The 19217-nt window shown below is 36.0% G+C and overlaps 1 protein-coding gene across 5 annotated transcripts in view; it reads right to left on the minus strand.

Annotated features, from left to right (window-relative positions):
• Nucleotides 1-747: 747 nt before the first annotated feature.
• The window catches only part of QKI (QKI, KH domain containing RNA binding), a 165447-nt gene continuing 146977 nt past the window's right edge, over nt 748-19217 (minus strand). Inside the window, exons 6-9 of one of the 5 annotated variants that reach the window (XM_089530062.1) lie at nt 13139-13162; nt 12554-12826; nt 8250-8324; nt 748-3843 (exon numbers count right to left, since the gene is read on the minus strand). In XM_089530062.1, coding sequence (XP_089386188.1) covers nt 3827-3843; nt 8250-8324; nt 12554-12826; nt 13139-13162 — 389 coding nt within the window. In that variant the 3' untranslated portion in view covers nt 748-3826. Of the gene's footprint in view, nt 3844-8249; nt 9080-12553; nt 12851-13138; nt 13163-19217 lie in introns of all 5 variants that reach the window. The other 4 variants (XM_089530066.1, XM_089530065.1, XM_089530063.1 and 1 more) reach the window with 4 other exon arrangements.

Here is a 19217-nt window from a genome sequence, read left to right on the forward strand (position 1 = left end):
TGAGTTTATACAGTTTTGGATTCCTCTGAGCAACATGGTGTTGAAACATTACAGTAGATCCTAGCAATCTGCTTAAAGTCAGTGCAATTACCTGAGTTTAATGTACTTTAAGGACTGCAACTTGAATATCTTTAGAAATACAATGAAAATAATTTAAAGTTATGTACTGAGGAAACACTATTGCTAAGTTAATGATATTGTTTTGTTTTTGGTTTAAGGTACAATCAGAAGTATGTAGCATACAGGGGCTGTTACATACTAGCATGGCAAAATGTCCCTTTATTCAGAACATTTCAAATTATATAAATTGGTTAACTTCAAAATGGCTCAACAAAGAATCAAACTGGTTTTTCTGGGCACTCCATATGATTTACCAGTATACTGGTATCTTTGCCCTTTTGCTGTGAGCTGACAGAGATTATTTCAGAGAAGAAAATGTGGAATTAGTAATGCAGACGCTGAAAGGCAAGTGGCAAGACACTAAAAGAAGAATGCCTCCAATAGTTCTACTTGTTCCCAACTCTACTGGCATATACCCACGACATGAGAGGCCAGAATGACCAAAGCCAGTTTAATAGTAGTGTGCAGAATGTCAGCCAAACAAACAACATAAAACAAGTCACGCTGTGTTATCTGTGGTCACGTTCTTCAGTGTTAGTCCAAGTACTCAAGACTTTACATTCTTCTGTCTTTCCTTGTTTCTTTTAATTAAACATGTAATGGTTAATAAACCGACATAGTCCATAGTTAGTAGGTTGGTATTATAACATTTATTAAAATAATGCTATGGGTTAATAGAAACAGCAAAGAACCAAAGAATTAAAATGCAAGCTATGTAAAAACCCAACTAAAATCCAAATATGTCTAATGTATTCAATTCAGTAGCTAACTAAAAGCCCAAGAAAGACAACACTCCCAATATAATAATAAAGTACTGCAAAACAATTGGCAATTCTCAGTTATCAAAATTGTGGGTTTTGCATTTTTGTATCCTTTTCTCAATCAGGAAAAAAATTCTTCTGAATGTTATATAACATACATATAAAACAAGATAGAAAAATACATTATAAACTTGTAACAATGGCTGTAAATACATTATCTTACATGTTTCTCATAGGCAATAGGTTGGTTATGGTACATACATAGCATCAAACTAAGATAAAGGAATAGACAAATACATGTCATCTGTACGGTTACATACAAGCGACACTCCCATATACCCACTCTAAAAAAATTACATAATACTGTCAGAAAAAAGACTTAAACTACATATTTTAATGAAGAAAAATTCAATAAAGAATGATAATACTGAGAACCAAGGCATTCAGAGATTTCAAAAGTCATGCTTTTAAGTTGATCCAAAATGTTGTCAACTAAGTCTTCAAACTTTTTTCAGAACAAACATTACTTTTACAAGTCACACTTCTCCCAAGAAGAGACCTTTGATCAGATCTAAAAATGTCCAGGTTTATCATAGTTGAGATGAAACTGGATCAAATACTGGTAATGTTTTAGCAATTCTCTCTCCAAAATATTTGAGTGTCGCAATTTTAATCAACCAAACAAAAATCAAAATGGCACAGCATATACTGAAAGTCAAACCAAAAACAAACAAACAAACAAAAATCATGTGTAACAGGAAGACAAAGCCAGTGGCAGGATAAAAGAAAAGCTAGCTGAATACAAAAGGATGAATGTTTATTGCATAGTAAATAAACTGATACTTGTTTCCAGGTGAGACAATGTTGACAAAGTCACCATGCAGGTGCTTTAAAAAGAAGCCCTCTTACCTAACTTACTATTGACCTTTGCTTTGGAAGCTGTGAAGGTTTTTAGGAGAATAAGTTGACACAATGGAGGGGGCAAATTATCACCTGATCTTTGCCAAATCTGGTTCACACCCATTAGCATTTGACTACTTGCTCATTATTTTCATACCTCACCTTTGTGCGTAAAGTGTTTATCATCAGTAGCCCAGCTATGTAAACCTTTTCTAAGTCATAATGAAACACAGTTGGACTCTGAAGATAATTAATACTTCTTCCTTTTTAGTAATGCACAACCAGCAGTTAACATTCATCAAGTATGGGTTTGATGAGAAATATGCACTGTATACCTTATTCAGCACAACAGATGAAACATATAGAAACTTAGAAATGTGCTAAAAAATTGGCTGTCTGAGCGCTGACTTTAGTTGTGAACAAAATCATCTTGTAGCAAGTTTAAGTTGTGTTGTATGTCCCTGCATCTACTTCAAACAGACACAAATACAACCCACCCTTATGAGAGGGGGAGGGAAATAAAACACTTGCTACTGTATAAATACTAAAATCTAATACTTAAATGTAAAGAATGAGACTGCATCTTAGAACCCTTTGGTTTAAGGCTGAGCAAGTACTATAAAAATATACTGTCTACAACTGAAGAGGGGAACATGATACAAAAATAGTGTGGTTGGCTGATGGTGGAACAATTTTATTTCACAGTTTAGGATCTTCCCAAGTTGCATCATGCTATGGCAAAAACCAGGTAATTTAAAAGGTCAACTCATTTGACATTCCTCACAGCTTCTTTTCACATACTGGGCGACTGAGTGGCATGCATTAACTTGCTGTCTGAGGGAGGAGCTGATTATACAAGACATCTGACTAAATGATCATGAAGAAAATAAGGCACTTTCTTTTCTTTATACTTATTCCAATACTTAAAAAATAAAAAATAAAGACAAAAAGGCTCTTTTGGTCTTTTGTTTCTCGACAACCACCAGAAAAAATCATTTAATGAAATAAAGGGTTTCTTTGTTCTTTTTTCTTTTTTATAACACTTGAAAGTATAAAATGCTACATTTCCAAAAATATATTTTTTTTCTGCACCAGCACCCTTGTATAGTAAAAGTATCTACTTTTTTTTTCAATTTGTTTCAATGCACTACACTTTATCTACAATTTCATTACATGTATACAGCAAATAGGCAAGCATGGCTTTTACATCCTTATGAATTTTCTCTATACAGGGAGGTTAAAAAAATATTTGAACAGTTTGCCCAGTAATGTGACACATAATGCATGTACCTTGTACTTGTGTAATCTTTTAAGGAAGTTTATGAACAGTAAAAGGAACTGTATTTCAGGATTAGGTTGAATAGTGTTGCTGTTTTGTTTATGCATTGATGTAGTTCAAAAATTCAGTAACCTATCTTTCATGGCACTTTTTTTCTCTTAAAAACACCCAATTTGGCAGGTAATATAAAAAAGGCTGCATCTTCTGCCCTTTGAGGGCATTGGTAGTGACTAAACTGCATGTCAAATTTTGATTACTTTTAGGAATCCCTTCACCAATGACATCCCTGACCAAAGGTTCATGCATGATGCATCATCACACAGTACATTCAAAGAGAGCTTTGACTTCTTTATGAGAAGAAAAAGATTCCTAGAAGTCTCACAGTAACTGCCTCTGTTATCAGGGAGTTAAGGGACATCTGCCTCCGTCTCTTACGTGAGGCCCTTCTTACCATTCGTTTAGGGTGGGACACTAAAAGATGATCAGTGCGGAGGGATGAATTGGACCTTATTGCTTTACTACAATTCAGTGCAGGTTCTAGAACCACTTTCACCCAAACAGGGAAAAAAAGCTGAGTTGGAGGACAACAAATTCTTTGTCTTTTTGTTTTGTTTTTGTTTAGTTAGATGGTAAGACGAACGGACAAGTGCCTCAGCTCGCTGCACTGAAGACAGGCAAGCAAAGGCGATTACCAGTTAACTGATCAGCAGGCAGGCATGGTCAGGTCATCATTGGGTGAAGAGTTCAGAGGTCAGAAGGTCATAGGTTAGTTGCCGGTGGCGGCTGGGTGGTTAGAAACAAAAAACAAAACAAAAAAAGAAAGAAAGATAGAGAAGAGATTAGTTTCAGCTAGTGACGGCTTAATGACAACATGAAAACTAATCACAGCTAATAAAAACAAGCATGTTTAATTCTGACATACTGCTTGACACCATCTACAGAATGCAATAAAAATCATGACAGACTCGCATCATGATTTGAACATACGAAGGAAAAGCCCACTCCCACAAAACTGGTTAACAAGGAAAAATAGAAATAAAAATATAACAACTAATGGTTAGTAGCAGTCGATGAAAGGGGAAAAAAACAATGAACAGTTTCTGGAACTTGCTAAAAGAATTTAGAACAGTCAGTGCACTGTTATCAGTATCTGACTGCTATTAAGCATTAGTATTCTCCCATGTGCAAGCATCAAAGCAACTAGTAATGATGAATGTGATTATTAATAACTGATTGTTAAAAGAAATGAATCTAAGGAATTCAATTTATCACAATTTGGTTTCACAAACTATGGGCCAAACAAGGTTTTTTTGTTCAATAAACTTTTATTGCTTTTCAATGATTCTATTTACAAACAATACTGAATTTCTTGGCTTCATGATACAAAGCAATACTAAATTGAAGTCTAGAAATGTAGGCATCATCATGGGAATCAGGAAAAGGCCAAATGTTCTATAATCAGCCTTTTCCTGTTGAAAATGCTATTTTACACATATAGGACACTAAGAAAATGCACTTGTATGTAAACACTGTAAAAGTCCTGCCATTTAAAATTCTATACTTAAAATGCTCTAGTTACATCAAAAATAGAAGAAATCTAATTGATACTAATAAGGCATTTTAAAAACTACAAACAGCTCTTTTTTTCCAAAGCTAATACTCTGCAAATACAATAAATTCTGACATTTCATATACATTCCTGCTTTATATTTTTATATTTTAAAAGAAGCCACCTGTAAATACTATTTTCTTTTCCAAAACACACAAAAAAAATTACAGTAAAACATAAAAAAAGTTCTCAAGTGGAAAGTTATCATTCCCAATGTTCTTGAGCTGTTCCTTCTGTAATGACTCACTCTCACATTCTCCTTCAACAACTTGGTCCACTTTACAGTAGTACAAATTTTAAGACTCATTCAACAGCTTTATCATCTCTAACAAATTCTGAGGTTTGATAAGAACATTTGTACTGTTGCCATTGACTAAAGCAGAGGAGATGAAAGTGAGAAAGGCATTCAGTGCAAAGTCAGATTTGTGCCATTTCTTAAAATGAAACTCAGTAGGTGCAACGTTCACAGATAGCACACTTTTAAATGATCTACATCATGGGTTGAATTTACCTTCACATGTTACATTGTTTCTATGGCCTATCATTTTAGGCTACAGTTCATGAACACTAAACATTACTGCTGTAACTTAAATGAGACCTCATGTTCCCTGATTTAATTATTTTTAAAAAACATTTCTGAAAAGTGGGGTATAAATTAAAACACTGTAGAAAAAGTAAAAAAAAAACCTTAAATTTTTAAAATAAATATTTAATGTGGCATCAGTTTGCCACCTTAAAATGTATACTAGATATTTGAAATCTTAAAGCGTTCTTGGTACTTACAACAATTTTGATTAAAATGGTATTATAAATTTTAAATATAAATTATGTGACAATTGGCTTTGAGGAAAAACAACAACATTCTGTTATGGTCTTAGCGTTGCCATTTTTTGTGGTATTTTAAATCAATGTAAGCTATCTTAAGATACCAGTACACCTGTGATACAACCTCTGCCAAGCTCCTGGCCTTCTACAATAGACACAGGTTTGTCAACTTTGCAACACCATTTACAGTTTATTTCAATTAGACCAGTCAGTCTTCCCTGTTACATTAATCAAATTCAGTTGCGTATTATTTATATAGCGGGGCCTTAACTTTAACAGAAATTAAATATTGCTGAAGTCTTCTGTTTAAAACTGAGAGAGTAAATACTGACATATAAGGAGGTCTTGCTTTAAATGCAATGCTTACCCATAAGCTAACAGTAAGAATAAAAGCTTGCTCAATGACAGAATATAACTAAATGATAATGTAATTTGGGGAGAAATTAATCATAGAGCCACTGAATATACATTTACCTTATTATCTGCTCACAGCTTTTTCTTATAAAAAACAGCAATTCGGTTTACTGACATTGTATTTTAACTCACATTAATATATGGCAAAGCTACTGTAGGTATAAATAAAAATTCTTCATTAACTTTTGAACAACAGGGTATAAAAACTGCAATTTCTTTTGGGTTAGAAGCTGGTTCTCAGCCAAAGAATTAAATAAAACCTGAATTGAAAACCAATAAATGTGTATAAGAATCTTACTGATGGGAGAAATTGCTGTAGCCCCTGCTACTGCAATACCACCTTCTACTCAAAAGTAACATAAAGGGGATAGTTTAGAGCTTTGTAAAATTATCTACAATGCTCACACACATCACATAAAGCACCATCCACAAAAATGTGCATAGATGCTTACCGAAGGAGAATTTTTTTTTAAAGGCCAAACGTATTATATACAAATGTGTGGCACCTTGGGACCTCCTCCAGTAAAAACAATTGCAAATGCTGCATATACTCAAAGTACAGAAAACTATGAACTTTGATGGTACTACCACATAAGTTATCTGAAGCAAAAATGCAACCCAACAAAACAGCTCGTAATGCCTGCCAAAAACTGAGAATAACCAGCTTCTGTTAACACAGCTGTCAGAACTATCCAACTCCAAATTCCAACAAGAAGAGTTTGAGGTCCAGTTTTGACAATACTCTCCACTATGTTCTCTTTTCAACAAGCAGAATGCGAAATTGTTTCTTCTCATCCCAACTGGCACATTACCACTAGATATCCAAAATGGGCATAATCCCCAAAATATGGAAACCAAACGATGTGATGTGAGCTGACATGCACTCAGATTTTCACATCAAATACATTCACATGTAGCTATCCAAGATGGATGAAGGGACGAAAGCAGAATTTTGCTCACTTACATGTAGGAGGAATGTAAGGGAAAGTACTAAAGTAAATTAACAATCTTGACTATGAATCAACATATGCATTATTTTTTTCAGGATAATCATATTCAAGATTATACTGTGGTATTTTAGAAATTCTCCAGAATCTACCTTATTTAAGGGTACCACTGGTTTGGAATGTTTTTAAGACTGAGGTCCAAGGGTTAAGCCAACAAACAGAAAGGATTCTGAGGTGATATATAATATCCTAGGTCTTAGTTTAGGATTACACACACACACGCTATCTGTAATACCTTTAGTGCAAAAAAATAAAAGCTAAAGAAAAATTCAAGAGTTATAATTTGGCCACTCCAATATGATTTGCATTTTAGAACTATATAAATAATCCCCACAACAGCCCTGTGAAGTTGAGGAAGAACACTTATATGGGAACATATAGTACAGTTACCTGTCAAACCACAAATACAATTTAACTACCACAATTAGCATAAATTCTCCTTAGGAAACATAGGCACACAACTTCCAGCAGTGTACTCAATGTCAATAAACCGAGAGCTTATTTTTCAGAAGAAAGTTAAATAATTAAAAGGCTCATGATTTTATGAGGATTGTAAATTACATTTCATATTAAGGAGAAAATGAAGATTTATTTTCCATTCAATAGTCAAACCAAACAGATTCTAAATACATTTTGAATCATTTTAACCACATCACAACAGGTTCAGAAAACAAATTTTAGCAGCAAATGAGAAAACTAAGGATTCACTTTTGACAAAAGGTGATACAAAAAGCTATGTTTACCAACACCAACACTAGCAAACATTTGATGTGTGTCTTTTAATGTTCTCTTCTAAGTTTAGAGGGAAATTTTCTTAGGTATTTAATCAAATTGTAGTAGAATAACTATCAACAGAGAGGAAACGAAATCTTCAACTTTCTCCTGAAATATACAGCAAGCATTTACTTCTATCTCTTTAAGCACCAATCCATTCATTTTATTTTGCAACACCAATCTGATAGCGCCATTTAATAATAATAATAATAATAAATCACAACGAGGACCAACTATTTATGCAACACTAAAACTTAAGTCCTATTTGAATTAAATCATACATAGTGCTTACGAAGGGGACAAGTTATAGCATTTTATAATGAATACAACAAAGATATATATATATATATATATATATATATATATATATCAGCTATCTAGAAAGGGTACAGTAGTCTGCAATATTAAACCTCTTGAAAAAGATATTACTATCACTTCAATTTAATGTAAAACAACAACAGAATGGTCAAAACAGTATTTGGTTAACCAGCTGTGGTGTTGCAAATTTCAGGTACACTCAAATCATGTCTTATAAGCAAGAACTGCAGAACTAAACTAACCTCTGTCTGCGGTCACAATCCTTTGGTAAGGATGGACACGCATATCGTGCCTTCGAACTTTAGTAGCCACCGCACCTAGTTAAATTGCAATTACCAAGACAGTTAGAAAACATTTGAAAAACATTAACAGCAGGCTTATCAAAATGGAGTTTAAATGATCACCTTCTTTTAAAAAATCATTTAAACAAAGCAACAAGTTAAGGCACAGTAGTTTCAATCTTTTAACCTTACTATATGGAGTATATATGCACAAATTAATATTGCATTTAATTTAAACATCTGGGCCTTAACCTGCATCAACAATTCAGTTACAAACTTGATTACAGTATTTCATGAAATCTATTAGACCCCAATACAATTGAGCTTTACTAGTCACATATTCACTGAAGTGCCTTTCTTGCAGCAGGACTATCTTAAATAATGCCATTTTTAATACTGAAGGTTCTTTGCTAGTTTAAAACAACTTCCAGTTTTTATCCTCTAAAAAGGTTTTGAAGCAATTCCTCAAGCCTACAGACTGGTTTAAAACTAAGTCAATAACTGTGAACTGCAATGAATTAGGTGATTAGTAAAGCAAATAGTACAGAATACATAGCAGTCAGTATACTACCATACACTCATGTATCACAACTAGTTTGTCATAGCACAGGCTATATAACTAATTAATAGCATTTTTATTTCTATGTGCAAAAAGTGCAAGTAAGTCACTGACTGCTAGGCTACATTTTTTCAAGGCTGTTGAAAACTAAGCATTTGTTAAAGTCAGCTTTGATGAGAGTTCAGTTAAGACCATTCTCCAATTTCTTAGCCTTTCGTTGGGAAAGCCATACCTAAAGGTAAAAGGAAGGGAATTAAAAGTTAGTCAATTAAAATCTGATGGTCTTGTCAATCTTCCCTTACATTATCACACGATTTTCCTAAATCAATCTTCTGGGAACTTTATATAATCTTAGTATTGTGCCATGTATAAATGGTAATTACATGCATATCCATTATGTCCCAATAAAATGTATGAGTCTTTCAATGAAAAAAACTTAACTGTGGCATATACTTCACTTCACTAATAGCTCACAGTTTATTAGCAGTATGTGTATTTGCCAAATACAATAGCAACCAGTTTCTCCCATTCTACAGATGCTTTTCTCTATAGTAAACATTGTTCTGATTCTAATAATACAATCAATAATGAAGAGAGTGGCCATCACATTAATAGCAATGGTTTATACAGTGTAGCACCTGCACATCTTTAGATTTCGTTAATTATTCTGAAGTTCACTGGGTGATAGCATACTTTAAAACAAGTACTTCTACACACTTCCTTATATTATAACTTGGAAAAGGAGTTTGGAAATCCTTTGATGGCAATAAATCAGGATATAAAGTATTATATATAGTGACATTATGTGAAGAAATATCCAAATGGTAACTGAAGGTGTACTACGACTAGTAATGATATTTGAGATCAAACTAGTTGCATCCTGAAAGAATATACTTGGAAAGGAAGAGAAAATATGGGGCAGTAGGAATGGTCATTGTATTAGAGCAGTGGTTCTCAACCTCTGGGCCTCCAGATGTTTTGGACTTCAATTCCCAGAAGTCCCAGTCAGTATGCTCATTGTTCAGGAATTCTGGGAGTCAAAGGCTCAAAAATCTAGAGGATCAAAGGTTGAGAACCACTGTACTAGAACCTCAAACCCACAATGCTTTAGCTGTCATAAATTCAAAACAAGGGATATTTAAGATAAAAGGAATTATGTAGTGGAGAACAACAGTGCAATCAGTTATACAAAGGCAATATGGAACAATGAAAGAGAAAGAAAAAATGAACTGTATTTTTCAGTGGCCCACAGGAAAATGTGCACTTATGGCCCCATTCCCACTTACAGATAAATCTGTGTGCGATCCAAATCGATGGATCGATTTGACAGCGGAGCTTGGTTCCCACTACATTTGCCCCAATCGCATTTTTTCCCTCCAAAACAATCCACTTGTGGTTCACATTCAGGCATGAATTGATTCAAAATGGACCCACTCCAGCCAGACAAAGGGCAAATTTAAATAAATTCTGATCCGCATGTGGTTCACACGTGCGCAGATTTGATTTATTGAAAAATCAGTGGGGAAAAATCAGCATCAAAAAGACATAGGTTAAATGGGTCTAGCGCATGGCTCCCCTCTCAGAATCACTTCAGCGATTTGGATTAAGTGGGAATCAGGGTCATTTGAACCAGTTCAAACCGATTCACGATCCCGTTTAAAAGGTAGTGGGAATGAGGCCTATATATACACATGAAATCTCTTCCTTTTCTTTCAAAAGAGTGTTAAACAGTTATCCAATGATAAAAATACCATAGGTGTGCAATCATGTTTAAGCTTCAAGTCCCCCTGACTCCAATGAAAGAGTAAATTAAGTATTCACCAGTGCAACTTATACATGTCTGCTATGAAGTAAGTTCTATGCAGAGGCGATTTGGGGAAATATTTGACTCATCTTTTCACAGAACAGGAAGCAAAAATTATGGATACAAACATATAGTTTTGAATCTTACAATTCACACCTTATTTCTGGCTTATATTCAAGTTCTTGGGCACATTTTCGTTTATCTACAACAGCTTCCAGATCTGAGAATGGTGCTCCAGATATTTAATGAATGAGCAACCCCACTTTAAGATATCATCTATAACATTTTAAAAAAAATTCATGTGATCATCGGTCCAAATGATTGGAAAATGCCCATAAGCAACAGGAGTACAGTATATTTCTCACTAAATGAAACCGACTGGACTTACATCCACATAGTTTTGACTGGATTATAGCCTTTTAAATTTGATCAGAAAATAATGCTGAGCAAACTTTAAAAAGAGAAGTGCTACATCCTAACAGAACACAGTACCAAGATAACCCCCCCCTCTCTCTCTCTCATATATATATATATATATACACACACACACACACACACACACACACACACACATATATATATATATATACACACCCACACCCACACACAAATTGGTAGGAAAGGTTATGACCTTTGGCATTGTTGCTATATTCTAGCCCTTGTATAATGGTCAATGAAATGAAGTATCAAAAATGATAAGCATTTCAATCTTCCAGGGGAGGTGTCAAAAACCAACTCCAAGAATACAGTGGCATTACCTTTCCTGAAACTATGGGACAGTCCAGTTAACACGTATCTTGAGTCCCACTGTATGCAGTCAATGAAGTTTCATAAATGAGATTGTGTTTTTTTCATTTGGTGTTATGTCCCAGTAAGCCACATAACATGTACCCTGTGTCTTTCAGGAGATCAATGCCTATCCATTGATGAAGAGTGAATGAGTCTACCCTAATCTGAAGAATACAGAATGGAAGATTCATATAACATAGTGGTTTATTTTTTCACATTTTAGTCCCTCTCACGGCATCATAGTGTACCTCATTAAAGAATTTGAAAATTATTGCAGCATACTAATACACTAAATTAGCTTTCCTCAATGTAGAGTCCTTTAGCTGTTTTGGCCTACAGGTTACTCATGAACTTGCTGACTGGGGTTCATGGAACTGAAATACAAAATATCTGTGGGCCAGATATCTGTGGAGATAACTACACTAAATTAATGAAAATGTTTTTATATTCAAAACACATAAAGTTGCAAACAGTTCTGTATTATACTCTTTCATACAGTGGACCCTCCACATTGGCTGGAGTTAGGGACATAGGACCCCATGAAAATAGAAAAACCATATATTAAAAAAACCTTCTTTTTTTAACCTCAGAGAACACCTCTCTAGGAATCTCTAGGTCCTTCAGTGCATCTCTATGGTCAATATCAACCAAAGGTTGACCACAGAATTGTGCTCAAGGACCTACAAATGCCTAGAAAAGTGTTCTCAACTTCTGTTGAAAGTTGGCCACACAGTCATGTCAGAGGATCTAGAGTTTTGTAGGGAGAACATATTAATCAAACTGGCAAATAATCAAAAGCCAAAGCCACAAATGTGGAGGGCAACCTGTATTTTCAAAATGTGAAAAGCAAGAGACAGTGAAACAGATGCCAAGGAAAATGCATCAAGTTGCCAATGTGCTTCAATAATATCTTCATCAAAGAAACAACCTTCTATATAGCAAACAAGCATTTCCAAAGAAATTAGTTTAAGACACTATGTGTGTTATAAATATACCATGAAAACACATCCTTCCCAATGCAATGTTAAGGGAATTATATGTCATAACACAGTCACTTTTGGGTCATACCATCTAATAAATTAATATTCAATAAATTATCTGTGAGAAACTTACCTAATACACCACTGGGTTCAATAGGATACTCAAGAATTGATGTAGCAGGTGCCAGTGTGTAGGGGTACTCATAAGGTGTGTAAATTAAACCAGCCTCAGGTCCTTGGGGAACTATTGCAGCAGTTGGGTGAGGAGTTCCATTTGGCATGACAGCGGTCTGTATTTGTCTGATCAAAGGCATTATGGTAGGGCCAGCTGGCGTAGGGGTACGCAGGGCAGCTGGCGGTAGAACAGGCGCAGGCCCCGTGATAATCCTTGGAGCCTGAGCTGTTGCTGCAAGAGAAAAGGCAAGGGCTGCTACAGTAAGCAAAGAAATTTAGAAAGAAGTATGGAGACAGCAGTGCAAAACATGAAAAGATGGAAAAAGTAGAAAGTAGGAAAGAAGAAAAATAAAAGGAAATCATTAGTACATGCATAGATCACACAGTGCCAAAGCACACCATTCAAAAGCAAACAGCTTTCCATTTCCCAGTGTGATTAAATATGAACATGCAAAATAAAAGCTAATTTAAAATGGTAGAGTAGATTTCTAAAACAGGTTACACAGCACAAAAGCTCAATTTAGACCACATGTGTTTTCATTACCTATGCCTTCAAGACTGCATGAGACTGAGAGGCATGCAGGAAACAAAGAAAATTTTGTTGTAATTGCATATGGAATATTAAAAATAGTAAGATTACAGAGTCCACAGAAGCTTAGATATACAATATTAACATGTTTCAATGCATCACATAAACATTCTATTTATTATGCAGACTTTTAAATTTGTTATAACCTATCCATTTCCACTCTGGTGTAAGCAGTGAACAGTGGAGTATAAACAATGTATGGAATACTTGGGGTTATGCATCCATAAAATACCACCAATATTTCTTCTACTTCAGTATAGTTAGAAAATATTTGTGTAACAGTACAAAGTACAAAACAATTGTATATAGAGTAGAAAAACATACTTAGAACGTAGGGATAATTAAAATGCACAAAATGTTAGAAAATAATGCTCGCACTGCTTTCAAAATCATCTAAAATAGCTGCTGTTATTTCCTAGGGTTTAAGGCTAGTATTATTGACTCTTTAAAACAGAGTGAAATGCAACTTCCCAATACATTACAACATATTTAGGTTGTATTTTCTAAATCATTGGGGAAAAGTGACACTGTTTTGTCATTTAAACTTATTACACAACATGACTGGATTATAAAACAGATAGACTAATCAACAGAACTTAAACTATATTTCACAACCATCAGAATATATATCCTCACTTCTTAACCTGTTTCCAGATACAAAGAACAAAGGAAATTCCTGCTTTGTGTATATATCGACAACATTATCAAACAGAAGATGCATGTTAATGTATCAAATAACATTCACATGCAACCTAACACAAAGAGACTAAAATGGAGAATCAAGGCCAATGTAATTGTTTTTGGTGCAAACAACTGGACTGGCCCCAGAGTTATGTAGAATGTAGGTTTGTCTAACACTGTCAACTTTTTTTCTCTTGTATGATATCTAGCATCTTCACCCGATGAAGATATAGCTAATATAGCTGCCCCTAAACAGTTATACATGTATACTAGAGCCCCCAATGCAGGGACGTAGCCGGGAGGGGGGGGGGTTGGGGGTCCGGACCCCCCCTTCAGGCCCTGGGGGCGTTCAAGCTCCTTCCTCTCCCCTCCTCCCCTCCATCAAAACTACGGAAAACTCGGAGAGGGAAAAGGGGAAAGACAAAACAAAAGTTGCAAGCTCAGAGGAGGGGGGGGGGAGAGAGGGAGAGGAGGGAGGGGGTCCCTGTGATTTCTTTCCCTTTCGTTTCCATCGGAGTCCAGCTTCCACTCCTCCCCCTCCTCCTCCCTTGTGCTTTTGCCAGAATAAAAGTCTCTTCCTTCCTGCAGAAGGAGAGTAGGAAGAAGAAGGGAAGGAAGGAAAAAAAGGAAGGAAGAATGATAGGGAGGGAGGGAGGGAGGGAGAACTGAAGAAAAGAAGGAAAAGAAAGGGAGGAAGAGGAAGGGGAGAAAGGCAGAAAGAAAAAGGAAGGAAGCTTCTAAAAGGAAATATAAAAGAAAGAAAAGGTGACAATATAGTAAAATAATAATAATATCCCTTACCCAAAATGCTGAGGACTAGATGTATTTTGGATTTTGGAGTTTTTCAGAGTCTGGTATATTTATATACGTCTAATGGGATATAATGGGAGATGGGATCCATGTATGTCTCATATGCATCTCATAGACATAGACTGAAGGCAATTTAATATACAATATCTTTAAAATAATGTTGTGCTTCTGTACACTGAGCTGTCAGCAAAACCCTGAGACCACTATTCCTTGTATAATTCAATAATTCAGTAATTGATCTAAACCTTCAGGATTCCCAGGTGTCCTTGAGTTGGGGTCAGGCCAGATGCTCTCAAGGTTGACTCTACTCTGGACATTTCTCCTGAGAATGGACTCATGTTTTCAAAAACAGTCATTTCTGGATTTTTGCAACAACAAAAAAAGAGGAGGGTCTGGGATGCAAAAAGGCAAGAGGCTTCCTTCCAGCCTTGTTTTTTCTCTTTTTAAAAAGACAAATAGAATAAAATACAGCTTTTTCAGCATGTCAATGGGGATGCTTTGATGGAGAGTTCCTGCATGGCAGAATGGGGTTGGACTGGATGGCCCTTCTTGGGGTCTCTTCCGACTCTATGATTTTATGATTAATTAATTAATATATGGAATCAATCTAAGATGATGAATTGGGGCTGTGGAGTCCTATGGCCCTGCTCCAGGCAATGCTAGACTGCAGGCCCCATCATCCAGCAGCACCACAGACTGCTGGGAACTGCAGTCTAATAAGGCTGCACACTGCAGAAATAATCCAGTTCGACACTACTTTAATGCTATGGAAAATCCTGGGATTTGTAGTATGTTGTGCCACCAGAGCTCTCTGACAAAGAATGCTAAATGTCTCACAAAACTACAATACCCAGATATTGTTGTTGTTGTTGTTGTTATTTTCTTATATCCCACCTTTCTCCCAATATACAGACTCAAGGTGGTGGTTTTCCATAGCATTAATCTATAGTATAGCTTTCTACAATGTAGATGGACACCTCCATTACATAATTTGTTGAGGATGCTTTGACTGGGAGTTCTTGCATGGCAGAATGGGGTTAGACTGGATGGCTCTTGGGGTCTCTTCCAACTCTATGATTCCATGATTCTATAGCACTCTGAGCCTACTGTGATTTTAATTGTTTTTAAATGTATAAAGGTATAAAGTCTTATAATACAAGCCATGCACTGATGGACTATTGCACTATAATTTTTTATTGATTGATTTTATACCCTGCCTTTCTCCCAAAATAGGATTCTCTTAAAGGGGTTTGTTTATTATAAAAAGAAAGGAACGTGTAATGGCTTGGAATTAAAAATTATGATAGATAGATAGATAGATAGATAGATAGATAGATAGATAGATAGATGAGCAGAGTGTCTCTGAGCATGAACAGAGTGGCTGCCGCTCATTGCTCGAGCAGCTGCACTTTGCTTTATCGAGCTGAATATATCTGATGTAAACACCTTCAGAGGAAGGACTCAGTTTGCATCTGCACTGAAAAAATAATCCAGTTTGATGCCACTTTAACTGCCCTTGGCTCCATGTTGTGAAATGCTGGGATTTGTAGTTTGTTGTGGCACCTAACAGATGACTCAACAGGTCATCAAAACTACAGATCCCAAGATTCTATAGCACGAAGCCGTAACGGAAGTTAAAGTGGTGCCATCGAGGTGTCGAGGGTAAACGCTCGACCCTCTTTTTGTGTCTGGGGGGGGGGGGGCTCTTAGCCTCTCAGAATGGTGGCACTTAGTCTTGACCCCCCCCCCCTTCCCAAATCCTGGCTACGGCCCTGCCTAATGTTATAAAATTGCCTTGACAGTCCAGCTGAATGGAATGAATTGAGAGGAAAGTATAGCACACTTGTTAACAGGAAAAAGGTGAGAAAGTATTTTGATATTAGCAAGCAGGAAAGGTTGGAGGAAGGTTTGCAATGAGATTAGGCTTCTGGGAGCACATTTCTGGAAGAAAGTTCTGAATGGCATTGGCAAGGGTTTTGTTCCCCCTTCTTTTCCTGAATACTGAAATCTCAGTGCAGCAAGCTGTTGGGGAGAGATTGGCTGCATCATATTTAATCTCTCACTGGTGGTGTACAGTAGTATGTATTCTATATGGAGAACTGTTTCACCAATGCAGTCTCTTTTGCTTCCTTTCACCAGCATTATCCTCTTACTAGAATTCAGCACACACATACCATTAATGAAGAAGACACATCATTTAGGGCCTTATTGCACTAGTGACTTCTTCGATAAAACAGCATTGTTTTCAAAAGTACCATGCAATTGAGACTGCTCTCTTCCCTATCACACCTTCATAATCTTTCCAGCACTGCAGCCTCCATTAGCACTCAACCTTTATCATACGCAGCATTTGGCACTGCCCACAGTCAGTCTACAAGGCTGGAGCAGGATTGTTGGTGATAGTGTGGCTTGAAGGCCTTTCATTCATAGGGCCACCTTTGTTCATAAGTCAAAATCGACTTGATGGCAGTCAAAAACCTAGTTATCACCCATTTTCCTAGTTTGGTATATGTGCACATACACATGCATGCCCACAGTTCTCCTCCCTGCAGAAATATAAATTACAGGCAGTCCTATGGTTAAAAAAAGACCTTTCTTTCCTTGTGGTGGGAGAGAACTTACTGATTTGGGACAGGCTTAAGTAATTGCTAGCAGATGAACACCATCAGCTGAAGTAGCAATTAATTTGCCTGTGTGTGTATGTATGTGTCAGAGAAAGACTCAGAAACCAGGCTACTCCATTGAAAAATGTAGCTGGGGGGGGGGGGAGCTTCTCTGCTTCTACCTCTTCTTCTCATTGATCACTGGTAAGAAAAGGGCATCTAAACCACATCCACAGCATACCTACTGACCATCCACTGCATTTTGATTGCAGGTACTTTTATTTTATTTATTTATTTTAAAGAGGGAAGTGTGACTGCATATTGAGTGACTGCCTAGATGGGAGATGAGGAAAACCCCTTGGTTTTGTCCTCTGAAAGCTGATTAAAATATCAAAAAGCAGTAAAAGAATTTCAAAATAGAGGTTTGTGAATGGGAAATGCTGCAAGCAAGAAATGAAATTCTGGAGTGGTTTTCTCTGAGAGAAGGAAAGATTCTGTTCCCTTTGCAGTTTAACCCTTGTTTTGAAAGCAGATGCTAGTAGCAGGAGAGCGAGGGTTATGGAAGACTAAGCTAACTGCACCATTTGCCATTCTCTTTAATTTTCAAGGGCACGAGGAGACAGGTTCCTACTTTTCCCCCTGGGAAATGGAAGGTATTCTGCAATATACTGAAACAGAGGGAGGGAGAAATTTATTTGGTTCACATTTTAATACCAACCAACCTAACCTGCACTTCCTGAATAAAACACATTCAGGGAGAATTCAATGATTTTTATACTTTTATGTCAGTGTCCTCTAATCAGTGAACTTGTACAAATATTAACAAATTAGAAAACAAAAAGCATAAGATGGTAACTGCTTGCAAATTATGGAAAAATGCATAGAAAAAGGTATACATTAGTTGAAATATGCAGGACAATGTGCACAATTAGCGTAATGGCTACAAAAATCAACCTGTGCTTTAAAAAAAGTATTCAAAGCAGGAAGAAATCAAAACAAATGGATATACCCCCTATTACTTCAGAGACACTTGCTACAGAAATAACCTTTTTTCTGCTAAACCAAGATAAATTTGTGAGTCCATAGAATGTTATCTTCCAGGTCAAGCAGAGGTGCCATCCACAAATGAGAGCTCCGGTCATGGAAAGTGATTCTGCTTAATTCTTCTCCACAGAGTTCCTAAACATGTATGTAGCATTTTCAAGAGAAAGCTATCCCAAGCAGGGGAAGGCAGAGAAATTTGCTTTTGCAAGCCCTGTTATGCACATATAATATGGATCCAGTGCTTTGTACCAAATTGGTCTTGATTCAACTTTTGTCAAATCTAACCAGGATGCACTCTTAAAAATAGATTCATATTTTATAAAAATAATATTAATAATTTACATGTATTAAATCTTTTAATTAAACTTTGCTTTGTTTGCTCCTTCTCTATATTTTGAAAAGGGGAAGTAGCGATGGAAAAATTCTCAATTAATTTCTCATACCATAAAAAGTGGCCTTAAATTCTGCCTACCTTTTTTTTCCTGAGAGCACACCAAAGCATATGTAGCAGAGATGTGTGAGATTTCAGTGCCCTATTGCTCCTGGCTCCACTGCCCTATCAGAATATGACCTTGAACCTATTCCTTCATTATCTGAAAGAAGACATTACACAAGTATGAAGGAGAAGCATCTCACTCAAACTGAACATAAAAAAGAGCAATCCTTTCTCCTTTAGCCTATAAATGTTAACTCTGGTTAAAAGGAAAGAGAATAACTTCAAATCAGAATATTTAGGCTGCAATCCTAAGAAAACATATTTGGGAAGAAATAATTCATTTAAATATGTTTTTTTAAAAAAAGATTACAAACCATTTGCCTTGATTTTTAGGACTATTTTTTTTTAAAAAGAAAAGCCAAATTCCTATTCAAATTGCACTTAAGGTAACATAGGCCTG

This window comes from Sceloporus occidentalis, unplaced genomic scaffold (assembly GCF_023333645.1).
Source record: "Sceloporus occidentalis isolate IW3139 unplaced genomic scaffold, rSceOcc1.0.p SCAF_6, whole genome shotgun sequence".
Classification (NCBI taxonomy): Eukaryota; Metazoa; Chordata; class Lepidosauria; order Squamata; family Phrynosomatidae; genus Sceloporus; species Sceloporus occidentalis.